At 35.2% G+C, this 24,116-nt stretch overlaps 1 protein-coding gene across 1 annotated transcript in view; it reads right to left on the bottom strand.

Moving 5' to 3' along the window:
• Nucleotides 1-5,754: 5,754 nt before the first annotated feature.
• The window catches only part of LOC141817459 (protein SEMI-ROLLED LEAF 2), a 35,973-nt gene continuing 17,611 nt past the window's right edge, over nucleotides 5,755-24,116 (bottom strand). The window contains exons 13-19 of the mRNA XM_074705098.1: nucleotides 17,203-17,278; nucleotides 16,975-17,099; nucleotides 8,818-9,009; nucleotides 8,537-8,674; nucleotides 6,528-6,662; nucleotides 6,188-6,373; nucleotides 5,755-6,114 (exon numbers count right to left, since the gene is read on the bottom strand). Of these exons, the coding sequence (XP_074561199.1) occupies nucleotides 6,004-6,114; nucleotides 6,188-6,373; nucleotides 6,528-6,662; nucleotides 8,537-8,674; nucleotides 8,818-9,009; nucleotides 16,975-17,099; nucleotides 17,203-17,278 (963 nt within the window). The 3' untranslated portion in view covers nucleotides 5,755-6,003. The remainder of the gene's footprint in view (nucleotides 6,115-6,187; nucleotides 6,374-6,527; nucleotides 6,663-8,536; nucleotides 8,675-8,817; nucleotides 9,010-16,974; nucleotides 17,100-17,202; nucleotides 17,279-24,116) is intronic.

The raw sequence follows: 24,116 nt of genomic DNA on the forward strand, positions 1-24,116 counted from the left end.
CTCTCAGACATGAATTGCACTGTCTAAATTGAAAACTATGAGTTTTTAAAATTGACACAACCTTAAGATAATTTGCCATGAGCTTATTAAAGGGCTTAGGCCTATCATACTTACTCACCAACAATACCAATGGGTTTCTTGGACTCCCATGATTCAAACCATGTCCAGATTTTTAAATTCTAAACATTGTAAGGTCATTAGTCAATTTTGATTGAAACTCACTCGCTAATGGTCATAAGCACTTCAAAATCAATTCAAACAAGGACCATTACATTCCTCGAAGCCTCATGAATGTAATCATGCCCTTAAATCTAAATTCCACAACTTAAATTAGAAGTTATGGATTTCTAAAATTGGTCCAACCTTAAGATAATTTGACACAAACTCATTAAAGAATATCGACCTATAATACTCACTCACTAAAATAGAACTAAAGACTATAGATGAGGCCCTGCTTGTTTCAAACAAGATTATAGTCATGTAAGAGGAGTTAGCTCAAGTTGATATAAATCAAATATGGGATCTAGTACCTAAACTTAGTGATAAAACCACTATATGAACAAGATGGGTATTTAAAATAAATTAAATAAAAAAAAGTGAAGTCACTAGAAACAAAGCTTGCCTGGTAGACCAATGATTTAGTCAAATAGAAGGATTAGACTATGATGAGTCATATGTCCCTGTAGCTAGACTTGAGTCAATAAAGATGTTAGCCTTCGCCACCCATAAAGGTTTTTAATTATTTCAAGTGGATGTAAAATCAACCTTTTCAACTCTGATGATTTGAGAACTTAGATAAGCCAAATCACATAATAAAACTTAAAAAGATACTAAATGGACTTAAACAAGCTCCTAGAGCTTGGTATTAAAGATTATCTACCTACTTACTTAATGTCTAAAGGTTTTAGACAAGGTAAAGTTGATCCAATCCTATTTATCATGACTTACAACAAAGAAATCTTGGACGATATAATATTTGGGTCGACTAGTAGTTTATTTTTAAAGGATTTCAAAAATACCATGGAAAATGAATTCCAAATGAACTTAATAGGAGAACTTAACTACTTTCTAAGGTTACATGTCAAACAAACTAAGAAAGGAATCTACATTTATCAAACTAAATATGCCAAAGAATAAATTAAAAGACTTGGAATGGGAAACTCAAAGGAATTAGCTACTCCAATAGTATTAAATGTAAAATTAGATAATGACCCAAACGGAAAAGTTGTTGATGCTAAATACTATAGAAGTGTCATAGGTGGACTCTTATACCTAACTGCTAATCGATCTGATATACTTTTCACAATTGATATGTGTGTAAAATTTTAATCTTGTGCCAAAGAGTCACATTTAGCAACAGTTAAAAAAATCTTAGGTACTTAAAAGGAACCTTCGATGTAGGATTATAATATCCAAGAACAAACAATTTTAACCTAGTTGGATTTATTAACTCAAACTATGCTAGATGTAAATTAAATAGGAAAAGTACTAATGAAAATTATCAATTTTTAGGGCAATCTTAATCAGTTGGAGCAGTAGAAAATAACATTGTGTATCTCTATGCACCACTGAAGCAGAGTATGTAGCTATGGGCAGATGCATAACTCATCTATTGTGGATGATAAACATACTAAAAGATTATGAACTTAATTATAAAAAGGAGAAGATAGAGAAGAAATAAGAGGTGGAGAATGTGAAAGAGAAAGGGGAAAAGAGTATGTTTGGTGCCAATTTTTAAAGATGTTGCTGACCAGCAACAATTGGGATTCAATCTCTTATTGCTTCAGCGTCAAATGGAACCTTTCCCTGAACTTAATTCTTCATGACCAAGCCGAATGTCCCTAGATTTCAGGTTTCTGAAACTTAAGTCTGGAAGAAGCTGAAATTCCAGGAAGAAGTTGATTTCTGAAACTGTTGGTGAAAATATGAGAAGTTAGTTGTGATATGAATTCTGAACTTGTCTTGTGGAATTCTGAGATGAATTATTTGGTGCTTCTTCCCCTCCCATTGCATGATTTAGATCCTTGCTTAACTGCTGGAACTCCATCTAGAATAGCAAGTTCAGAGATCATTGTGATACTTTATAGTGCTTCAGTAGAAATTTGTGAAACTCAGTTCATGGTAATTGCAGTGCTTTTTTTTAGAGAATATCATCAGCAGAATTATATAGGAACTAAAGTTTAGCAGTAAGGTTTCGAGCTGAATTACAAATCAGTGAAGCAGTAGCCGTAAATGAATTCTGAAAATGACGTCTAAAAAAACCAGAATAAGAAATTGGTTTCATTTTTGAATCCCGTTTGTCATGGTTTCTGAATTACTGAAAGAATCTTTCACCTTAAAGATTTCCTGAAAACTAAAAACTTTGACACCACAGCAGTCCTCCTTGCAAGTTGTGTGGTTCATAATAAAAGAGAAGAAAAAAAAAGAAAGAGAGAAAACAGTAGAAAGAGGAGTATCAAGTAGAGGGGATAGCGTGCCAAGTTTTTTGGGTAGCTATCAAATTAAAGAAGAGCTTGGCTAAATCTATTGTTTTGTCATTAACAAATGGTATTCTTCACTTTTCAAGAACTTATGATTTGCCAGGACATACTCTTTGATGCACATCGAATTGGATAACTCATCAGGTTTATTCCTCCAATACCCTCACTCTCTCATTGAATTCTTTTCTTTCAATCATTTTGTTGCTCCCCTTAGTTTCCTTTTTGATTTTGTTTCAATTCTTGATAATCCTTTTTGATTCATGCACATTATGTTTTTATGGTGATAGAGAATTAAAAAATAAACAAGCTTATGGTAGTGAAATATTGTGAGTTGTATTGAGTGAACCCCCACCTCCATATTTGATTATGCAAGTTAGAGTGGATACATCCATCTTGTGAGATTGCAACTTTCTTAATTTTTTAATTGGATTGAAATCATCATTCTTATTGATTATTATAGGGATTGAATTCATAAATGTTTAATCTTTAGATGGTTTTAATTAATTATTTTTTACTATCTTCTGGGTATTACTAAGAGATTCATTGGGAGATGAGTTTTGTTTGATTGCCCAAGACGTACAAGAATAAGTATGGAGGATTTGGATAACCATCATTTTGATACGATATTTTTGCCTCATTTTAGTATTTTTAATCAGCTCATGTGTTTTAAACTGCATTTATAACATGTTTTATGAGTAAATTTATTATTTTGAATTTTGATGGAATTTCTGTTATAATTGTGGAGTTATTTCCTAACATGTGTTTGAACTCGAACCCAGTCAAATCGAACTAGTTGAGTTTAAAGCCAAGGTTAGAGAAGGGAGCTAATCCAGACCATCCATTCAAATCTTGAGGAAATCTAGGTCATCCATCAAGATCCGGGCTATCCAACTGAAGAGATAGTAGATCACTACCGATGATTAAGATCTAAGTCTTTGATTCTGATCCAATCAGATCCCAGCCTTTGATCAAGATCTAGAGAAACCAAGGTCGTTCATCATCCAACAAGATCTGAGGGAATATGAGTCATTCATCATGATCTGGTTCATCCAAATAAAGGGAGAGTGGATCAGGACCATTGATGAAGATCTGAGCCCTTGGATCAGATCTGGAATGAACTCAAGCCTTGGATCGGATCTTGAGAGTCCTAAGTCGTCGATGCAGATCTGGCATCATCTCAACCGTCCACTCAATTTCAGTTCAAATGAGAATGCTACAAGAATTTAGAAAATCACATGCACCTGAATAGTTCTTCTTCATCACTTGCCACCGCCGGCGATCTTTGCTGCTCCATACTCCTTCTCACCGCCGAGGTCAAGGGGATCTCCCTTCCTCATCCATCCTCGGTCAACCATCACCGGAGCTCGGTCCGTCGATCTTCATCCTCTTCAACCCGACGCCGCCTCCATTCAAGCATCTGATTGTCGATCGTCGTCCACCATCATCCACTGCGAGAGAAGGGGCTTTTCCTTTCGTCTCTGGCGTTCCTCGCAACCGTGACCTTCTTCTTCCTTATGGATTCCATATCCGACGCACATTCTCGATCAGCAGCCACGATCAGATCATTGCCGATCAAGGAGTTGTTCATCGCCAGGGCTACCAAGTTCCTGGAGATTCCCAGCTTGACCGAAACCCTAATTCCACTCCATCAACAATCAGATTATATCATCTCACATCTACAGAGTTCTTCTTCTTCGCTATAAAAAAAATAAATCCCAGTTAGTCGTATTGACTCAAGCCCTAAGGTGATCGGCTCGGTCCACGAAAGTTTCTCACCGACCACCAGAATAAATTGAGCACACAAGGCCAACCTTGATGTTCAACGTCCTTTGATTACGATTCCCATTTGAAGGAATCTTCTTCTCCACTATAGATCCAACTGATACAAGCTAGAGGATTCCTTATCTTGAGTTGTAAGATTGTTTAATATCTAAGATTTTGAACTAAATAATTTTCACAATATGATACTTAAAAATAAAATATATCTTGACTCATGATGACCTTCAAGTATCAAGAAAATAGAACCCCTTAAGGCAATTGTGTTTCTTCCTTTTTTGACCTCTCTTCTTACTTAGCCTCTTTGATGGAGCAAATGTTGAACAGAGGAGAATCATTTTTTTATATCCTTTTATTTACAATTCTATCAGTATCTACATTCAATTCTCTTTTAATTAAATTCATTCATTCCTCGGACGCCTTGGCGCAACGGTAAAGTTGCTGCCATGTGACCTAGAGGTCACGAGTTCAAATCCTGTAAACAGCCTCTTGCCAAAGGCAAGGTAAGACTGCGTATAATGGATCCTTTCCCCGGACCTCGCATGGCGGGAGCTTCGTGCACCGGACTGCCCTTTTTTTATTCATTCTCATATTGCATGAATATGAATATCACAAATGAAATCATTAATTATAATTGTAGTTATTTAATCATAATAAAATCAAGAAGCGGGGCACCTTTTTGCAGAAAGAGAATTATCTCTTCACAAATGAAATCATTAATTATAATTGTAGTTATTTAATCATAATAAAATCAATAAACATGGGACATTTAATAGAGAAATAGATCATACATGAGGTCATTTAATAAAATAAAAAATTATTTATTAATAAATTATTTCTAATACTATCCTCCTTATTGGAAGGTGTGGGAAGGTCTCAGACAACAACTGAAGGTGTTCCTTTGGAGAACTCTCTGCAACATAATTTTTCACGTGACATGGAAGAGACAAGTTTACATGTGCTAAGAGATTGTCCATACTTAGGAGAAGAATACCGAAAATTCATCAATCTAATCAGATGTGTTAGTCACTATTCAGCTAGGCTAGAATTAAATGTCCAAATGATTGAATTGATCACTATAAAAAATTTATTAAAATAGATAAAGAGTCGAATTTCAATAAAATCAAAATAATACCCTTTCAATTAATGACCAACTATAATTTCTCAATTTACCTCCTCATAAATGATCGTGTGAGACCATTAAGATAATAAATTCTAATTTTTACTTAAGAAGATAGACTAATAAAAAAATCTCAACTCTATCTGAGTGAAAATTAGGGATATGAGGACCACCATTTCAGCCAACTCATTTTGCTAGAATCTGAAATTTTAATATTTTGTTTAAAAAGTCAATTGAAGAATAATAGATTAGGAACATGAGCCCCACGATGAATCTTCTCTGTTCCATGTCAAACAAAAGAACTACAATTAGAGAAAAAGAGAAACAGATAACTCCACTCACCCGCTTTGTAATCAACTTATCCATCTCTCTCTCTCGTTAAAAGGGTTTTTTCAAAACAAAAGAGATGCATTCAAAAGCTAAAATTTCACCATTTGTTCGAGCATTGTTTCCGAGATGTTAACAAGAAAGCATATCCGCGAATCTGTAGCCTGTCTACCTATCATAAACTTTCATAAAACCTAAGTTCGTGCGAGTCGGAATCCACTAACAAGTAGCCTAAACCAAATTATACAAAGATGCTCCACTGACACTCGTTAGCAACAGAGTAAATAACCATTCATGTTGTCAACAGCCGGCAGCCTTCAAGAAGTTGTCGAAAGGGCTCGCAGGAGGTAGTCTCAGACTTCGCAATGGTTCCAGACGAGCAGAAGTTAGTTCGAGCCCGTCCGAGTTCGCCTGCAAATGCAAGCAATCAGAACTGAGAGTCATCTTTATTTTAAAACACTGGAGCATCACGACATAGTACTACCTTCTGGTCATCCGCATTAGTTGGTGGTTGATCATCCGACACCGAATCATGACTACTAGTTAGCCAACTTGATAACTTTTTCCTTGTGCCCATACTAATAGCTTCACAATGACTAGCCATTGTACCATAGGGGAGAGGGGAGGTTGAGACAGACGACCCGGCCACTTGACCAGCTACATGGAGTGCCTGATCGAATAGAATGCGAACAATGGTGACAAAAGAATACAAGGAAGCACAAACATAACTCCAATAATACAAGAAAGTTCCAAAGCCACCAAATTTAAGCATCAAAGTGAGATCTCAAAGGCACTAAATAGCATTTAGAGGTAACAAAACTTACTGACTCCAGCAATTGACCAATGCTTATTACTCCAGGGGAAGCCGATGGAAGTGTCTTGGGCAGGAACCCTGGGATATCCGTCACTGGTGACTGGTTAACTGCTTCTATGTTGACTGATGAGCTCCTTGAACATTCCTGGAGGATAAGATTGTTACGAGCTATAGTTGAGCAACTGAAAAAAGGAGTGGTATTGGCTGCAACACATTTATTCATCTCAAAAAGTAAGATCAAATAATGAACCAGCCCAGAGTACACATGATTCATTCACTTCCAAAGTAATGATATTTTACAAAGGCCAAACACAATTTTTTGGGAGAAGAGATCCAAGAATTTTTCAATATATATAATATTATATAACTACATTGTCAACCACTTAACAATATAAGTCTGTCAACGTCGGTTCTCTAACCATGGTCAAGCACATAATAAAAAGTAGAATCAATTATTATTGATGAGATACCCTTGTCAGCCGCACAGGAGATGCTCCATGTCAGCGAGCATGATGATGTATGATGCCTTGCCACATCAGCTGATCATACTCATTTGGCCAAGCATTCCCTACCCGTGGAGTGCTCGGCCTTCCGAGCACCCTTTGCCTATAGAGTGCTCGACCTCCCGAGCATCCTCTGCCTACAGAGCACTCAACCCAAAAGGACTACACCCTCCACCATAGGCCCCTGTCCTTTACCGGGGAACCCTCCTCTAGTGAGACCTACTCGGCATCCTATCTACTACAACCCAAAAGGGTTGACCCATAATGTAGCAGCCCCCCTAGCGGGAGCAACCACCGTAAAGTACGACCAGAATGGGCCAACCATAGTTTGGAGTGGTGGCAAGAGGAGGCCACAACACGAGATGACTTGCACATGACCAAAATTCAAAGTCTAGGGTTTTAGATAAGTTTTCTACAATAAAAGCATCAAACGTAGAGAATAGCTACAAATAGGATCATCGTGTGGTACGTGGTATCATGTAGCACCTATTTCTTTTCAATCTTGGAATGGAAGCGGAATGTCTGAGGCTGGGATATTTGAAATAGGCCAGTAATTGGTGACCTTAGAATGGGCTTTTTAATGCTCAAGTTAGGCAATTCAACTGGATGGAGGGATACCAACAAGTTTAATGAGACAATCTGCTACAATTACGTGAATAGAGATGGTGTTGTTCAGCAACTATCCCAAAATTAATAGGATAAGAAACTTTAGGCCTTGTTTACTTGCGAAGAAAAAAATTACAAAAGATTGACACTAAGGAAACATAGAACGTAACAGAGAAAAGAAAGTTTAATTTTGTTCCCCTTCTGTTTAACATGGAAGAAAGAACATGAGAATAATATTGGCATTGCTGTATTGTTTACTTGGGAAGAAAATGATGAAAATAGAAATAGAAAAATGATTATAAAAAACCCATTTTAATATAGGAAAAAGGTACAAGTTTTCATTTCAGATTAAAATCATTCTTCCACTTCCACTGATGAGATAATTTGATTGGAAAGAAAATTTATGATTTTCTTTCCAATCTTCCTTCTTCAGTATACTTCCCAGGTAAATAGGATTTTTAAATACTATCAGATTACCTTTACTCTTGTTATTTTTTGTGGATACCATTCGCTTCAGTAAACAAGTCCGTAAGTTCAGCATAAGTGATCAAGATTTATGTGTCTCGACTCACCATATATGTGAGGTCAAAGATGTCATATATATTCTAGCATGCAGAAGACATGCCAAATGTCAAACTTCAAAGCCTGTTTCGGCAGATGCTGTTTTAGCCTGTCCAATCAGTAACAAAAACTAATGTGATAACTCAATGTGTCCCTTTTAAAAGGAACTGTAGGGATCTCCCTTATTATATAAACAAAATTGAGAAAAATCCAATCAGTACAAATTATAAAGGAACCCACTATGTGAACCAGAAGAGCAATGCCACACTGTAGAATAACGAGGATGTTGTTTGATTGTTACCATATATATATATGAAACCGAAGAACAAAAGGAAATGGATGAAGATACCTCATCAAACAAGGCTGATTCTTCAGTCTCAAGAGCTTGGCCATTATTCCAGTTCAACACTGGCTCCAATGCAAAAAAAGGTGCATCTTCAGGCAAGAAATTCCCATCCAGTTGTTTAGTTAGGACATCCTTCTCCAGCTGAAGAAAACAAAAAAAGAGAGAGAGAGAGAGAGAGAAAGAGGATGGGAGAAGAATAGTCAGTCCAGTGAAATTCACAAGTTGTAGGATATATTCAGAAACACAAGTTAAACAGAGCTAAGAATGATGATTCACGAACTTACATCAAATAATGTTGACAGCCCGTCAACAACCACATCAAGTAACTTCAGATTTGAATGGTCCACCGTGTTTCTTATGTTTGAAAGAGTAGATTGTGCTGCTAGTTGATCACTTTCAGAACTATAGGTATTCATATCTGATTGAGGTCTTACATATATCTGGAAATCTTCACCAACTTTGATATATGGATCAATCTGGAAAATTGAGAACACACAAAACTTAGGTACTAGCTGTCCAACTTAGAACTTAAAAATGCACTTCAAGAAATTAGATGGACCAAGGTAATCTTGAAGTTAATCATATTTGGAAAAGAAATATTTTGAAACAAAATGCTAAGGAAATTTTAATGGACCTTTCTTTCAAAAGAAAATCATAGAACTACGAATAACTATAAATTCTGTCAACATATCCATGCATACAAAAGGAAGGAACTGTTGGAACATACATTCCCCAAGTGGTCTGGTGCAACTACGGATTTTGATCTTTAGGCAAAGGTTTTAAGTTAGACTTTGCATTTGTTTTTGATATGTATATTTGAGTGTGAAGGGACTTTAGTATAGACACGTGGACATGGAGACGACTTGGTGAGGCTAAGGACATGGGTACCTAGTGGCTTGAGATACATAGAGAATGGAGAAGGATGGAATGGAACACTCGATGGACCACAAGACGAGAAGCATCAAAGTTAACTGTGCATAGGAAGCGAGTATATAAATAGAGCATGAAGGATGGCACAGGAAGACAACTGAGGGCTTGTGCATCCAAGGGACAAGAAGCTTGACGAAAAATTACTGGAGCCTCACTACGTAAGCAGACAAGAAGGATGACAAAAAAGAAAGTTGAGGGCTCGGAGTATCCGAGGAATGAAAAGCTTGACAAGAGAAAGTCTCGTGGTAAACGATAACTATTGGTGAGCTAAAAGTTAAAGAGAAAATTTATACTTGAGAGGGTAGCTTTCAATCGAGGAGAACTTGGTCATTAAATGGATTGTAGCAAGATTGTAGTCAATATGTTGTCAAGTCAACAAATGGCTATGTGGACTGCACAATTGACTCAGAAACTAATAGAATATTATTTTTATTGAAAAGGACTATGATTAGTCAACTGATCTAAATTGGATGAAGCAATCATCAAAGGAATTGAAGGAAACATAGGGAACAATCGTGATCCACTAGACTCAATCAAGGCTACTCGATTGATGGATATGGTCAGTCAACCGACCGATAAATCCTAGATGAAGCAATCATCAAAGGAAACGAAGAAAACAATCGCCAACCGCTATAATCGATTGGATTCAATTGATGGCGATAAACCAATCGATTAATGGGTGCCACACTAGTAAGACCATGTCAAGATTTCATTGCAAGAAGGATGATTTTAAAAGGGTTTGATGGGCTATGAACAATATAGCAACAGAATAAAAAAGGCATTGCTTTATTATTATTTTCGATGAGCCTCATTATCAAAAACCTTAACTTCTATTGTGAGCCTCCTATACATATTACGATCGTAGATTTCTCCACCTTTGACATTTCACCTAAAAGGAAAAAGTGTAGAGAATTTCATGGGTGATCCACCAAACGGATAATAGGCTATGAACCAGGAGTCTAGTCTGGAGCTAGCAAACCATGTTAAATGGTTGTTTTAGCGATTAAGGAATGCCTGCCACCCATCCCCCTCTATGTTTACCTCATGATCAAACAACAAGTGGTATCAAAGCCAAATTCGCTTGAAAGGATTAATTGCTAACAGGAGCATCATCCGAAAGGGATGGCCAAAACAAGCATTCATCCACTGAGATTTGAATAAGAAAATGGGACCATTTATGTGGCTAGATAGAGTGAATAAACGCTTGCAGTTCAATTCGTCTTCTTTCTCATCTACAATGAATTAGCATAGTGAACTAAAAAATAAAGGCAAACTCAAAACACGAATGCAAGACAAATCAATATAACATGATCCAGAACCCTAGTTCTCCACAGCCTATGATCTTTTAGTGTATCACTCTCACAAACCCTCTATACTTCCTCCTTGGATACCTTCTAGACCTAGAAAAACCTCTCGCAACACATGTTGCTCAAATACAAGAAAGAATGCAAAAGATACAAGCAACAACATAAGCAATACAAGAAATAAAAATTATAAGGTTGGCTTAGGAATGCAGCAACAATCACCTTAGAACCATCCAAAAACATTAGCCGGAAACCCTTCACAAAATTAGCTTTTATAAACCAACTGCTCCACTTGAGCATTTGAGAATCAAATGTTTTTGTAGCTTTATCCACTCAAGGCTCCTTTTTGGTTTCTTATTTTGGCATCAATCGATTGATTTTACTATTTCCAATATACTGCTAATGCAGCAGTCCTGGTTCCCTGATAGAAATATTCTATACATTGGCATTTCTACATAAGCCAACTTATCCATCAGTCAACTACTCCAAATCATAAATCCGTACAAACCAAACTTCATGATTTCAAATTAACCAATCGATTGCTCCACTTCATCCACTCGACTAGGACCCTGATTCCAACCACTCTAATGCTAAATCTATGTTGAGCAAAGAGACCCCAGATCTCAAGGATTTCCTCATCTGCTAGTCAACCTAAACTTACTAGGACTTCATCCTTAGTATCCAATTGATCTTGATCTACTAGAACTTTCTATAATTATAGACTCCTCGTCTCTAGGACTTCATCTTTTACTCAATATCCAACTAACCTCAACCTATTAGGAGTTCCATTTGCTCAGCTTCCAATACCTAGAGTTCGGTCTTCTAGGACTTTATCACTTGCTAACCTTCCAATCTTTCTTAATCTGTTTGGACTTCATCATTGTCTAGAGTTCACTCCTTTAAGAATTCATCACTTACCAAGCATCTGGTCCTCCATGACCAACCAAATTTCACCACTGCCTAATGTCTAGTCAACCTTAATCCACTTATTTTTTTCCCCTTTCTAAATCCCTTTCCACATCAACCAACACCTATTAAACTTCAACTAATGTCAAAGTATTTGGTCAACTAATGTGTATGATTCATACTTATATTTTTTATCCTATTTTGCATGCATTTCCTACATTACATGAGCATATTTGCATTCATTTCATCATTTTAATTCGGATGATTGTGGTTTGTGTTTTATATTGATAAGAAGTGGAGATTTTGGCATTTAAAGTGAACTTGAAGACGAAAAGCCTAAGAAGTTCGCATTTCAACATGATTCACGGTCAAACTGTGCTACATTCCACGATCATGGATCACTCAGGAGGAAGAATTGACATCAAAGCATCGATCGGAAATTCCAACAAGGAACACGGTTAGCCCGTGGTACTTATGTCATGTTCCATTCGGATTGTCAACGAAGAGCGTTCCAATAGCCAACACGGGCCAACTATGCCACCTAACATGGTCGTGCCAAGCCATACAGTCGTGACAGGCCATACGGCCTGGTCGTGTCACCCAACACAGTCGAGGCACGTGTGGTGGCGCCTCCCATGTTTTTAGGATTTTTGTTAATTTTGTTAGACACCCTGACTTTTAAGAATATTCTATTAGGATTTCCTTATTTTTTAGAAAACCTTGTCAAAGTTCTAAAGTTATAAATAGGAGCAAGGGGTGGCGATTTAGAGACATCAAGTGATCACCGAGATCGAATGATCGACAAGATTAGGGGATCTCCCGATCCCATGACAGGGAATCAAGGAGGAGGCCATATCGAAGACAAAGAGCTACGATGCCAATAGCCGATATTTTTGAGTAGTTTTTTTTATCCTAGGATTAGAGAGTAGCCCAATGTTAAATTGACCATTGTGATTTCTATCTTTTATCTATGACCTATTAGATTTATGATTCAATCTAATATGCTTCATGTATTCGCATATTATTTGCATGATTAAAATTTAAGGTAGCGTTTCCTCTGAGAATGACCGAGGGTGAACTTTGATCTTGTATCTAGCATTTAAGCATACATTGTAATTGATAGAGATTAGTGGAAGGACTTAATAATGAACTTTAATCTTGGATCTATATATTAAATTTAAGGGTTTGCCAGCGAAAGTAGTTCAAACTCTCTTGAGGCTTACACTGAATGTCATAAAGCGTAAAGGGTTTGTCTTAATTCGGCCTCACGAAGTAAGGGACAATAGTTTAGGGGATTGTGGGACATCGTGACAGGAGCCTCTCTGAGAAAACAGTCTCTCTAATACGGCTACCACGAAAGTAGGAATCGCATTTGGACAGACACATCAACAGTTTTCTTTCTTTTCTTCTTACCATAGACACGTCGATTACTTTAAGACAACCCCCTTTGAGCAAATCAAGCATTGGGGTAAGAGAAAGAATCACAACCAAATTGTCAATAATTCATCATGGTAAAATCAAAATCCTAGGATTGTCTCAAGATTCGATTTTCCCATCGCTTTTCATTTAGTTTCCTTAATTTTACTTAGTTACTTTGCACAACAAATTCTCTCATTCGATTCATCTAGATAGCCTACTTTGCACATAAACTACTACTCAGCACCAGGATTCCAGAGGACAATAATTTATTACTAGACGATACCATGCACTTGCGGTAAGCGCACATCAGAATGATAGATTCTAATCTGATTAATCTCGTATGTGGGTAATATACTCAGGATGTGGTACTCAACTTTATTGTTGGCTATGTATTCTTCTTCTTGTTTTTTAGTCCATTGGTGATCATTTAGCTTATCTCCACATCTCTAGGCATCTCAAAGTCATATTTCATAGTTAGCATTGAATCAAAATTTGTATGAAAAAATTCCTCCATCCGACACTTCTACATTTAGAATTTTGTTAGTGCTATCGGTTCTTAGTCAAGGTTGATTATGGTATGAATTGGAGTTTGATGTTTGAGTAATGTGTTTGATGATTGGAGATGGTGTGTAAAGTAAGTCAAGATTGATCGAATCTTGACATTGGTTGATATGAATAGTCTAACAGGGAGTTGTTAAGAGAAACATCAAATAGGTCAAGATTGATGTAAATGACTGATAAGTAGCATTTTCTGCGGATAAATTAGGGTTATTTTGGACCGATTTGATCATATTTCATGACATAAATAGGGTTTGTTAGACTGATTCTTTATCTGGATGAATTTTTGGTATTATTCTATTTTTTCATTAATTTATGGGAATTTATGGATCTTAATTGGTTGTAATTTATTTTGCAGGAAATCAAATTTGAAGAAATTCCATCGTGGCTCGAGTCCAAGTCAAATCCGATTCAAAGTGGTTCAATCAAGTTTTAAATTGGGCTCAAAATCGATTTCAATCAGCTTTAACCCATTTCATTTCCACTCAGCCCGGCCCACTTCATTTCAAATCCAGCCCAAAATTCAGGCCAAGCCCAAATCAATTCAAACCCTAATTCAGTCGGTTCAATTTGGTCCGGTTCAACATAAGGTTATAAGAAGCGCTGGTTCACACCGAAGAGATAAAAGGTAAAACACTGATTCGTAAACAGGCTCGTCACTGTTAATTCCCAAAATCGCGGCTACTGTTCTCTCCTTCCCCGATCTCGCGATCCCGAGCTCCCACCGTCTCCATCGCCTTCCGTCGCCATCTCCGTCGCCCTTCCCCTTCATCCTTCATCCCCGATCAGCACAGATCAGAGGTGGCCGGAGCTGTGGTGGACGAGCGCCAAGCATTCACCCCTTCCTCTGTCGTTCGTCTCCGTGGTTGTGAGCGGAGTGCCCAGTTGCGGTGGCCGGCGACAGCACCTCCGCCTCCATAGAAGCTCCTCGGGCCTTGTCGTTGCGGCAAGGAATCGATCCTTGTCTGTGGTTTGCAGCTCGTCGGCAGCTTCGTCTTTCCGCTGTCACTAGAAAAGGTTAGGGTTAGGAGTTAAATTCCTTTGTTACTGATGTTTGTCTGTGGTTTGCAGCAGGGGTCAGCGGCAGAGGGATACGTCCTAGCTTTGTCTTCTCCGATCGATTCTCGTCGTAAGCGGAGTGCCCGGCGAGCCATTGTCATGTTGCCATGAAATCCACTGAAGTTCTGTGCTTCTGTTGTGTGCTGGTCGGATCCATTCATCACCCTTCATCACAATCCCATGTTCTCTGTTCCGAACCGCAAGGGAAGGAAATCTAATCCTAACCATAGTTTAACCTAGCTTTGTTTGCTTCTTTCTTAGCTTGTTAGATGTTGAGTTATTCAAAACCCCCCTTGTTGTTCTGTGTGTGCTGAATGTTATAGAGGTTGTTGATTCGGTTGTGATGGTATTGACTTTATATGATGCAATTGAATTAAAGAACCTTGTGGAATTCATGACTTCTGTTATTGAGATGTTTTGGAACTGAATTTGAAATGGATTAGAAGGTTAACCTTGTTTCAATTGTATGTTAGTGATCAATACATTGTTGCATTGAATGGTGAATGAATAGGGTAGCTGTTATGAAGATTTTGTAGCCGTTTGGATTCATGTTTTAGTGGTTTGAAACATGTGCACATGGATAATGAAATGCATTGTGAAATTGAGTTGATGATCCACTTAATGTTGAGTTCCATGTATGAATGTTGAATCTTAATTGAATGCATGATTCGGGTGGTTATTGTGATAGCTTTCCATCATGATGAAATAGGATTGTGTCACTTAGATAGTGCATGATGTGTCTTATTGGATTGCAACCGGTTGTATATCATGATGTAAAGTGTAATTTGTATATTTTTGTAAGTTAAGTGATTGTATGTTGTATGATTGAAGTGTTGTATAATGCATGTTGTATGGAGTTATGTTGTATGCTGTACATAATGTATGAATGAGCAATATGTTGTATTTTAAGGTTATGTGGTATGCTGTATGATACTGATTTATGCTTGTTGTCATGTAATGGGTGTTTGTTAAATGGAACGAGCATGTATGTTTGTGCATATGTCTTGGCCTTGCTTGTAATAATAAGTAGGTGATGTATAGTGTTGCCTAAGATTATGTTTAGATAATTCATGTTTAACTATGTTGTAGATTAATTTATAGACTTGTGGAATTAGTTGTATATTAATGTAAATAGGATTATGGATTGAATGTATCATATGTTTTGATCAAATTGTATGGTTTAATTGTGAAATGTGTGTATTGTATGTATGATGTGTGATAGGATGTATTATTTGATCTAAATTGTAAATGATGTATATTTAGGATTCTTTTACTAATTGTAGATTCAATTGTAAATAAATAAAGTGTAGATAGTTAGGATGAATAAAACATAATAAAACCCCGCACAATCATTCTAGAATAAACTTCCTATCATTGAGTCCGAGAGAGACGACCCGGACCTCTCTATACTACTTTAGCGATAATTAGGGGTTTGGTAATAAAATAAATAAATAATTTTGATGGGTGTAAGTGACACAATAAATAAGGGAAAAATGTATATAAATAACAATAACGAGATCTTATGAGAAGTCAAATCAACAATTTGAAATTAGATAAAGGAGAGTAGGTAGCAAAGCTCCATATACTATGTTAAAAGAACTCATAAATGGCCTAGTAAGAAGGTGAAATAATGTTAAACAAGGATATGCTAAGTAGCAAACCATGGAGTAAAAAATCAATAATCCCTTAAATTTTAAGACATCTAATGAAGACCGCACTAGGTAAAATAGTTTAAGAAACCACGAAAAGGAAGTAGATACAGATACCTATGTAATGAATTTTATCTAACTTTTAAAACATAATGGGCATGACCCATGAGTTCCCAAAGGTAGCAACTTTTGAAAGATGATTGAAGGGAAGGATTGCATAAGAACCTCTGAACACTTGCGAGTTAGCAAGGATTTTGAATTTTTACAAGGTCTCAATATGAGATAGGCCATCGCTATAGGTAAATGATATTCCCTCCCAAAAATAGATGAACGACAACTCAATGTTAGATGTGTCTTAATTCACGATCAGTGTTGTTATATTGCATGTCCAAATGAGATGGTTGGAAAGTAATTTTCAGTTATGCTAGCCAGGTGATATATAATGTCTTCTTGAATAACTATACAAAGCTCAAAGTGGCATAAGCAATATAATGAATCTGATCGTTGTCTGCAAATATCTCATACATAAGTTGATTCTTCAATAACAATGACACTTGCTGAAATGTAAAAGCAATAAACCCCAAAAAGAAGAGATAAGAAGGCATGGACGTGTTACCTCAGACTGCAGAAAAGCTTTTAGCAAATCATTTAATCCAAAAATGTGGAATACTTTTCCTGCAAATGCTAAGAGCCCTGTAGCCAACGTGAATAGAGACCTCTGACATGAAGGTGAAAGCAATCCTGTCCAATTTGTGTCACTTCAAAAAAATTTCTAAAGATAGCTAAAAAAATAAGCAAAAACATAGGCGACATAATTGCTAATTTGTTAATACCTGATACTTACCATTTGGATCAAGAGAAACCTTTGTAAGAGATAATAACATGTGGAAGGAATGAATAATACTGTTAGCACTGGAATTCTGCAAGACCAAAATATCAATGAGAATAGTGTTTAATTGTGGTTATGTGAACAGTCTACTATTTCTTGTTTTCCGTATTTGATTTTCATTTACATAATTATCTTTTTCTTAATTCTGTGAAAGAACAAGCATCTTCTCTCAAAATATAAAATTTGATGACAAATATTTTTAATTTTTATTTTCGATTTTCAAATTCATTTTCTAAAACAATAAAGCATTTTTCTAGAAATTTTCGATATAGATAATCAACACAAGAAGTTGAATGTTGTTATCACCCAGATGCACTAGACTTGGTGAACTCCAATGGCAATATCAACATGGTCCATTTATATTCTCAGAAATTTCAATCAGTGCAGCCACACCAATTATAACCAAATACATAAAATTCCATACCCTTCCAAGGCTGAGTTAAATTCACCCATTATCCAACAATGCAAGAATACGGCTGAAGGGAAACTAAAAATATTAAAGTTTGACCTCCCAGTGCACCACAAGGCTATAATGAAGCACTTCTAAAGCCTTGACATCACCACTTATGGAAATTTTAATAAGTCCATGGACAACTGTCCAAAACAAGCAAGAGTGACCAAGTCTCCAGGCAGATCCAACTAAATGGAATCAATTCTATTTATGTCTTCAACTTTTGTTTAATAAGAAACCATAAAATTGTACTCCTGGAAAACCAAGAACTTCTATATGTGAAATGGCAGAGGAATTTATAAGGTGAAAATATCTCGACTTCTGCGCTGTACAACAGCTAGAAAATAATCAATTAATATCATGAGCTTAATCAATATTATGAACTTTATAGGTCACAAATGCTATAGGATTGCAGAAAGCTATTTTTATGGTTATTATAGCACCAGAACAGGAGTCTAGGGTGGCAACTGTTGCATGCTAAATAAAATTTTCCAGCACCATAGCAGAGATGATGGTTAGTGGCTGGGCAAAGAAGAAAACAATACAGACTGAAGAGGGGCATTTTGGGAATCTAGTGTGTGATTTAGTAATTTGTAAAGTTGAGTCCGTGATTTGGGTATTTTTGAAACCTAGGTAGGTAGTTCACTAAAATAATAGGTGAGTTGCACTCTCTTAAGGAGGAGATTGTCTTACTATAATGCGCATGGTGGAACAACAATCGTGCCCCAAGATGTAATGGCCTCCCCTGCAAAATAGTAGCACTCCAAATTTGATGGACTGACGAACCCATTCACATCTTGAAACTCACTAAGGGAGACAAGAAAACTTAAGAGGAAAATAGAGAAATTGCTTGAATGTTTGATTTTTTTTGTTTTGGACTGAATACTACAGGGAGACTCCTTATGTACAAGGATAGAAAGGGCACAATAAAGAGAAACAAGAAGATCATGGCCATCCATGGCATTTGCAACTAGTAGTCCTCTGCTAGAGGTGAGAGGTTATGCAACAGTTTCAAGCTACCTATTTTTTTAACATCAAAATCCATAGACTATGGCCATCCACAACGTCAACAGCATATTTTCAACAATCATCAACATTAAACACGGATACCATTGAAAACAGAATGTGTATTCTTTAATTAACATGTTCATATGTATTTTTAAAAATTGTGCAATTGTTGAATAATGGAAACCTTAAATTTATATTGTATTTTTATATTTATATTTTAAATTCTTTTTTCTCCATCAGTAACCAATTCCGTGCCCATGCTAGGACAGGGCCACATATTGTCCAACCCGGTCTCTCTCTTCCTCTCACTAATAAGCAACTATTTAATCTTGGCTATGAAAGTGTTATTAATGCATTGAGGTGTAACTAATTGCTACTGTATTGGTGTTTATTAAAAGTGCAGTAATTACAACTACAACATGATATCTTGTTTCCCAAATAAGATAATTATCTTTTTCTTCTCATATTTTATTTTGTTATTATTGAGTTATTGGTTGAATGTGTCACTACAAGTTAAGAGTGATAATTATTTGGGTCGACCACATGGATCTTATCCATCACTAGACTTTATTAAAGTCTATATCACTACTAATATACAAATTTTAAATTACTTTTAACTATGTTGCTGACGTAAAGTTGCTATCATATGACCTGCAGGTAAAGTTGTCACCGTGAGACTTATACGTCACAGGTTCAAGTTTCGGAAACAGCTTCGTGCAAAGCTAGATAAGGTTGCGTATAATAAACCCTTCGAGAGCTTCGTGCACCGAGCTACCCTTTATGATAATAGAGTTTTCTTTAGTCATGCCTCAAGCATCTTTAACTTTATTTCTTGATTTATCTCACTACTAAATTTGTTATTCGTCTCCCAACATATTCACATCATCTTATTCTATTTTTTATTAACAATATATTTTTATATGCATTTAATTTCTCTAAATAATAGTATTCATTATTTTATCATTTCTAATGAAGGGGAGCTTTAACACAACGACAAAGTTATTATCATGCCATCTTTAGGTCACGATTTCGAGTCACAGAAATAGCCTCTTTCAAAAATACATAGTAAGGTTATGTACAATTGACCCAATGTGGTACAACCCTTCCTCAGAACCGTATACTGATGGGAGCTTGGTGTACTAGGCTGCTCTTTTTATCATTTCTAATAATTTAACAAATTCACCTTAGTATTTTCATATTGATATGCTAACTTGTAGACAATTTTCCAAAAGATGTTCTCTTGTTTAACAATTTTTTAATTTATAAATGATATTTTCATCAATATTCCTTCATTTTGGATAATAAATCAACATAAGTAGAAACACTTATTTCTAACAATCTATTCTCATTAGCTAAATTATTTTCTTACATTTTTTATTATTGAAATCATAGTTTGAAATCTCATACAAGCAACACGGTCGAACATATGGTTTCGTTATATTATTGAAGCTCAATGCTAATCAGCATACTTGGCATGAGTAATCTATTTTGTATCGTGTTAATCATGTCATACTACCATTCGACACCCCTAAACATGCTACAAAATGTATGTTTGTTATTTCTTGTAACATGTATCTATACAATACAATGTCAAAACTATATGATTCCAAATAGGATAAAAGAGACCAAACTTAAGTATATAATTGTATTCTCTTCTTTTTCATTTACTTGCTCTAATTTTCCACTAGAATTATACATTGAAAAGTGACACATTATACGAATAGTATTGCTCCGATTTTCCTCTCACTAATAAGTCCAAAACTATAGCATGACTCGATATTTTTAACATTAGCTGATATCAAATTTAAATCAATTCAATTATATTTACCTTAAAGCCTTTCGACATCATCAAGATCATCAAGTAAAGAGATGTAAAAGTATACAATAGCCGAGTAAGAGATCAAGAAAACAGTAAATAAAGCCAAGAATGAAACTTTTGAACGCTTATATTGAAAATTAGATTAAAAAAAGAGAAAAAGACATTTACAGAATAGTTAAAGCGAGCGAGAGAGAAAGACAAAAGATGTATCCAAATAAGATATATTAAAGATGAATGCAATAGGGTATTATCAAATGATGAGGAAATTGAAAAGCGATGTAAAAGATATTTTTATCAACTTTTTAATGAAAGTTTAAGTGATCAATTTTAACTTAAGTAATTTAAGTAGGTGTAATGAGTATAAAAATTTAAATTTTTATCATAGAATTCAAATTTAGAAGTAAACAAACTTTAAATGAGATGCACAATGAAAAAATGATTGGACCAAATGATATTCCAACAAAATGTATGGAAGTGTCAAGGGAATTAAGGTATTGAATGATTTACAGAATTATTTAACCTGATATTAAACACGGAAAAATATCTAGTTTCCTTAACAAAAGAGATGTACAAATTGTGTAAACTACAGGGGTATTAAATTAATGAGTTATACCATGAAATTTTGGAAACGAGTGATAAAAACAATTAAGGAAGGAAATCACAGTGACCGAAAATCAATTTAGATTTATGCATGATAGGTCGACAATAGAAATTATACATCTTAGGCAACTAATTGAAAAATATAAGGAGCAAAAGTAAGATTTATATATGGTATTTGTCGACCTCAAAAAAACTTCTGATGGAGTCTCAAGAGAAATTATATGGAGAATTCTAGAAAAGAGAAGTATTAGTATAGCGTATATTAAAATAATTAAGAATATGTAAGAGGATATAATGACAAGAATGAAGACCTCAGGCGCACTAACCAAAGCATTTCCTATAAGTATAGGGTTACATCAAGAATCAGCTCTAAGTTCCTATTTTTTTACACTAATCATGGACAAACTCACTGACATGATACGGTACTGTGGTGAATGTTATTTAGAAAAGATATTATTTTATTTTGGTAGATGAGACACGAGAAAGAGTAAATATTAAACTCAAATCTTGACGGAAAATACTAGAGGTGAAAGGTTTTAAGTTTAATAGAATAAAGAAAATATATGAAATTTAAGTTTACTAATATTAAACGTAATGTGACAATTGTTAAGATAGAAGATGATGAATTATCAGTAACTATAAGTTTTAAGTACTTAGGATCATTTTTGCAAAAGCATGGAGGGATTGAGAGATGCCCTACATAGAATACAAGCAAGATGGTTGAAATAGAGGATAGCATCAAGTGTTCTTTGTGATCATAAAATACCTCTAATATTAAAAGAAAGTTTTACAAAACGGCAGTTAGGCCTGCTATATTATATGAAACTAAATGTTTGTCTATGCCTCGAACATATGAGCAGAAGATGAGAGTTGCAGAGCTGAGAATGTTAAAGTGGATGTGTAGACATAAAAAGATGGACACGATAAGAAATAAAAACATTAGAAAGAAAATCGGGATTGCACCTATTGAGGAAAAACTCCGAAAAATACGTTTAAGATGATATAGACATGTATGTAGACAACTAATAAATGTTCCAATTAGGCGATGTGAAAATATGACAAATGTGCACATCAAACAAGAAGAATATCAAAAAAGACATAATTAGCAATAATAAACTGATAAAATTTATTTAAATATAAATGATGATATAGTAAGTATTAGAATATTTAGGGATAAATATTCTGTTAGGGATAAATATTCTATTAGGGATAAATATTCTATTTTTCTTTTTTATAGAATAATTCTCCTAGAATAAGTCCCTATATTCATGTATAAATAGGGACTTATCCCTTATAATAAAACAAGATTCCATATTATTTTACCGTAAGAAATAGAACTCAATGACATAGAAAGATCCATATAACTGACCCCACCTAGTGGGATAAAGTTTGATTCTTGTTGTTGTAACTAAGTTTTATATCCCTTCCCAAAACATCATAACTCAAATAGATTCCACTCTTCCAACTATATAATTTACTCGTCACCGTTAAAATGTCTACACCATCATAACTTATTTTCTCTCATTTTAAAATTAATTAAAGCTACACTTAATTGTTGTTGAATATTAGTAATACCAAATTTCCATCTAACTCATCTCTACTAACTTAAAACCTTTAATTTGTGCACTCTCTCCTCCATTCATGTTCAAAAATTATTCATTTATAGATCATTTAGTAAAATTCATCCATAAATAATATGCACAAAAATTGTCTCAAATAAATGTATATACTACTAATAAAAAAGAACGGGGTTGTGTTGATATTTATGTAAATTTATAGTTATAAAAAATGTGTTGCACTCTCATTTGAGCTACTACTTACATTATCCATAAGATATAATTTCTAAACATTTTTCTGTTTTAAAATAAACCAAAACAATTGTCTATACAATAAGATTTTTCAAGTAAACAAAAAGCATACAGATGTTTTTTTTTTTTTTATTTTTATCAGTTCTTGTCATATTATTGGATAAATAACATAGATGATTGACATTCCAAAGCTAAATTAAATTGATCTATGAACATTTTTGTTTAATCTCCTTTTATTCTCTTAATCACTACTTCTCATGGTTTCTAGGGATGACTTATCAACGTATTGTGGTCAATGAGTGGGCTTACAGCTTGCAAATATCTTTACATATGGATGCCAGAATGCGAAGTATATAATTAATGTTTTAGTCAATGTATTGCTAATTCCAGATAATCTGTCATATGTTCAAGATCTGATAAACATTCCCACACTTCCAATGTCTCCAAATGAATCTTGACTAGCAAGTGGAAGTAATGAAGTATAGATCGGGTCAACTGCATATTGTTTGTATATAGTATATATATGTTTTTAAAAGTTTGTTATGAATTCTATTTTGAGAGCAAACTTAATGGGTCCCATGGCATCATCGATCTTATCACCACCAGCACAAACTGTCCGCCTTCATTGACATCTACCAAATGCAAAACTACAGAGACAGTTCTAGATTTACAGGACATCAACGATAATTCTCTTCCAAATTTGACACAGTCCTTGACAACAATAAGAAAATCTAGTCATCTGCTAATTATTTTAACAAATGGTAGTCTCTTGATTCATGAGAAAAACACCTAACACATCAATTTGGAATCTTCCAATTATCCCATTCTACCAGCTGCTCAAATATGCTAACAGAGAAGTAATTTCCTCATTCCTATAATGTTGTATGCAAGTACTGGATGGCAGCAGCTGGCCTCTTCAGATGGGCAATAAATCTTGGGGTATGTCCATTTGAAGTTGGAAAACTTAGATGGGCATACAGAAAGCATACCAAGGGCTTCCCACTTCTTCCAATAAAGACACAAGCAACATGACTCGTATCTACCAAGACCATCACTTGTGATACATGAACAATACCTCTGCATGTTCAGGAGCCTCCACACTTGAATTTAGACATCAGTCAAGAGAGTACCTCCTCAGATCAATTAGTTTTCTGCAAATCCTGCACTTGTAATATGTCCTCAA

Source organism: Curcuma longa, unplaced genomic scaffold (assembly GCF_044706935.1).
Source record: "Curcuma longa cultivar G26 ecotype Majalengka, Jawa Barat unplaced genomic scaffold, ITB_CL_G26_1.1 contig_20602, whole genome shotgun sequence".
Taxonomy (NCBI): domain Eukaryota; kingdom Viridiplantae; phylum Streptophyta; class Magnoliopsida; order Zingiberales; family Zingiberaceae; genus Curcuma; species Curcuma longa.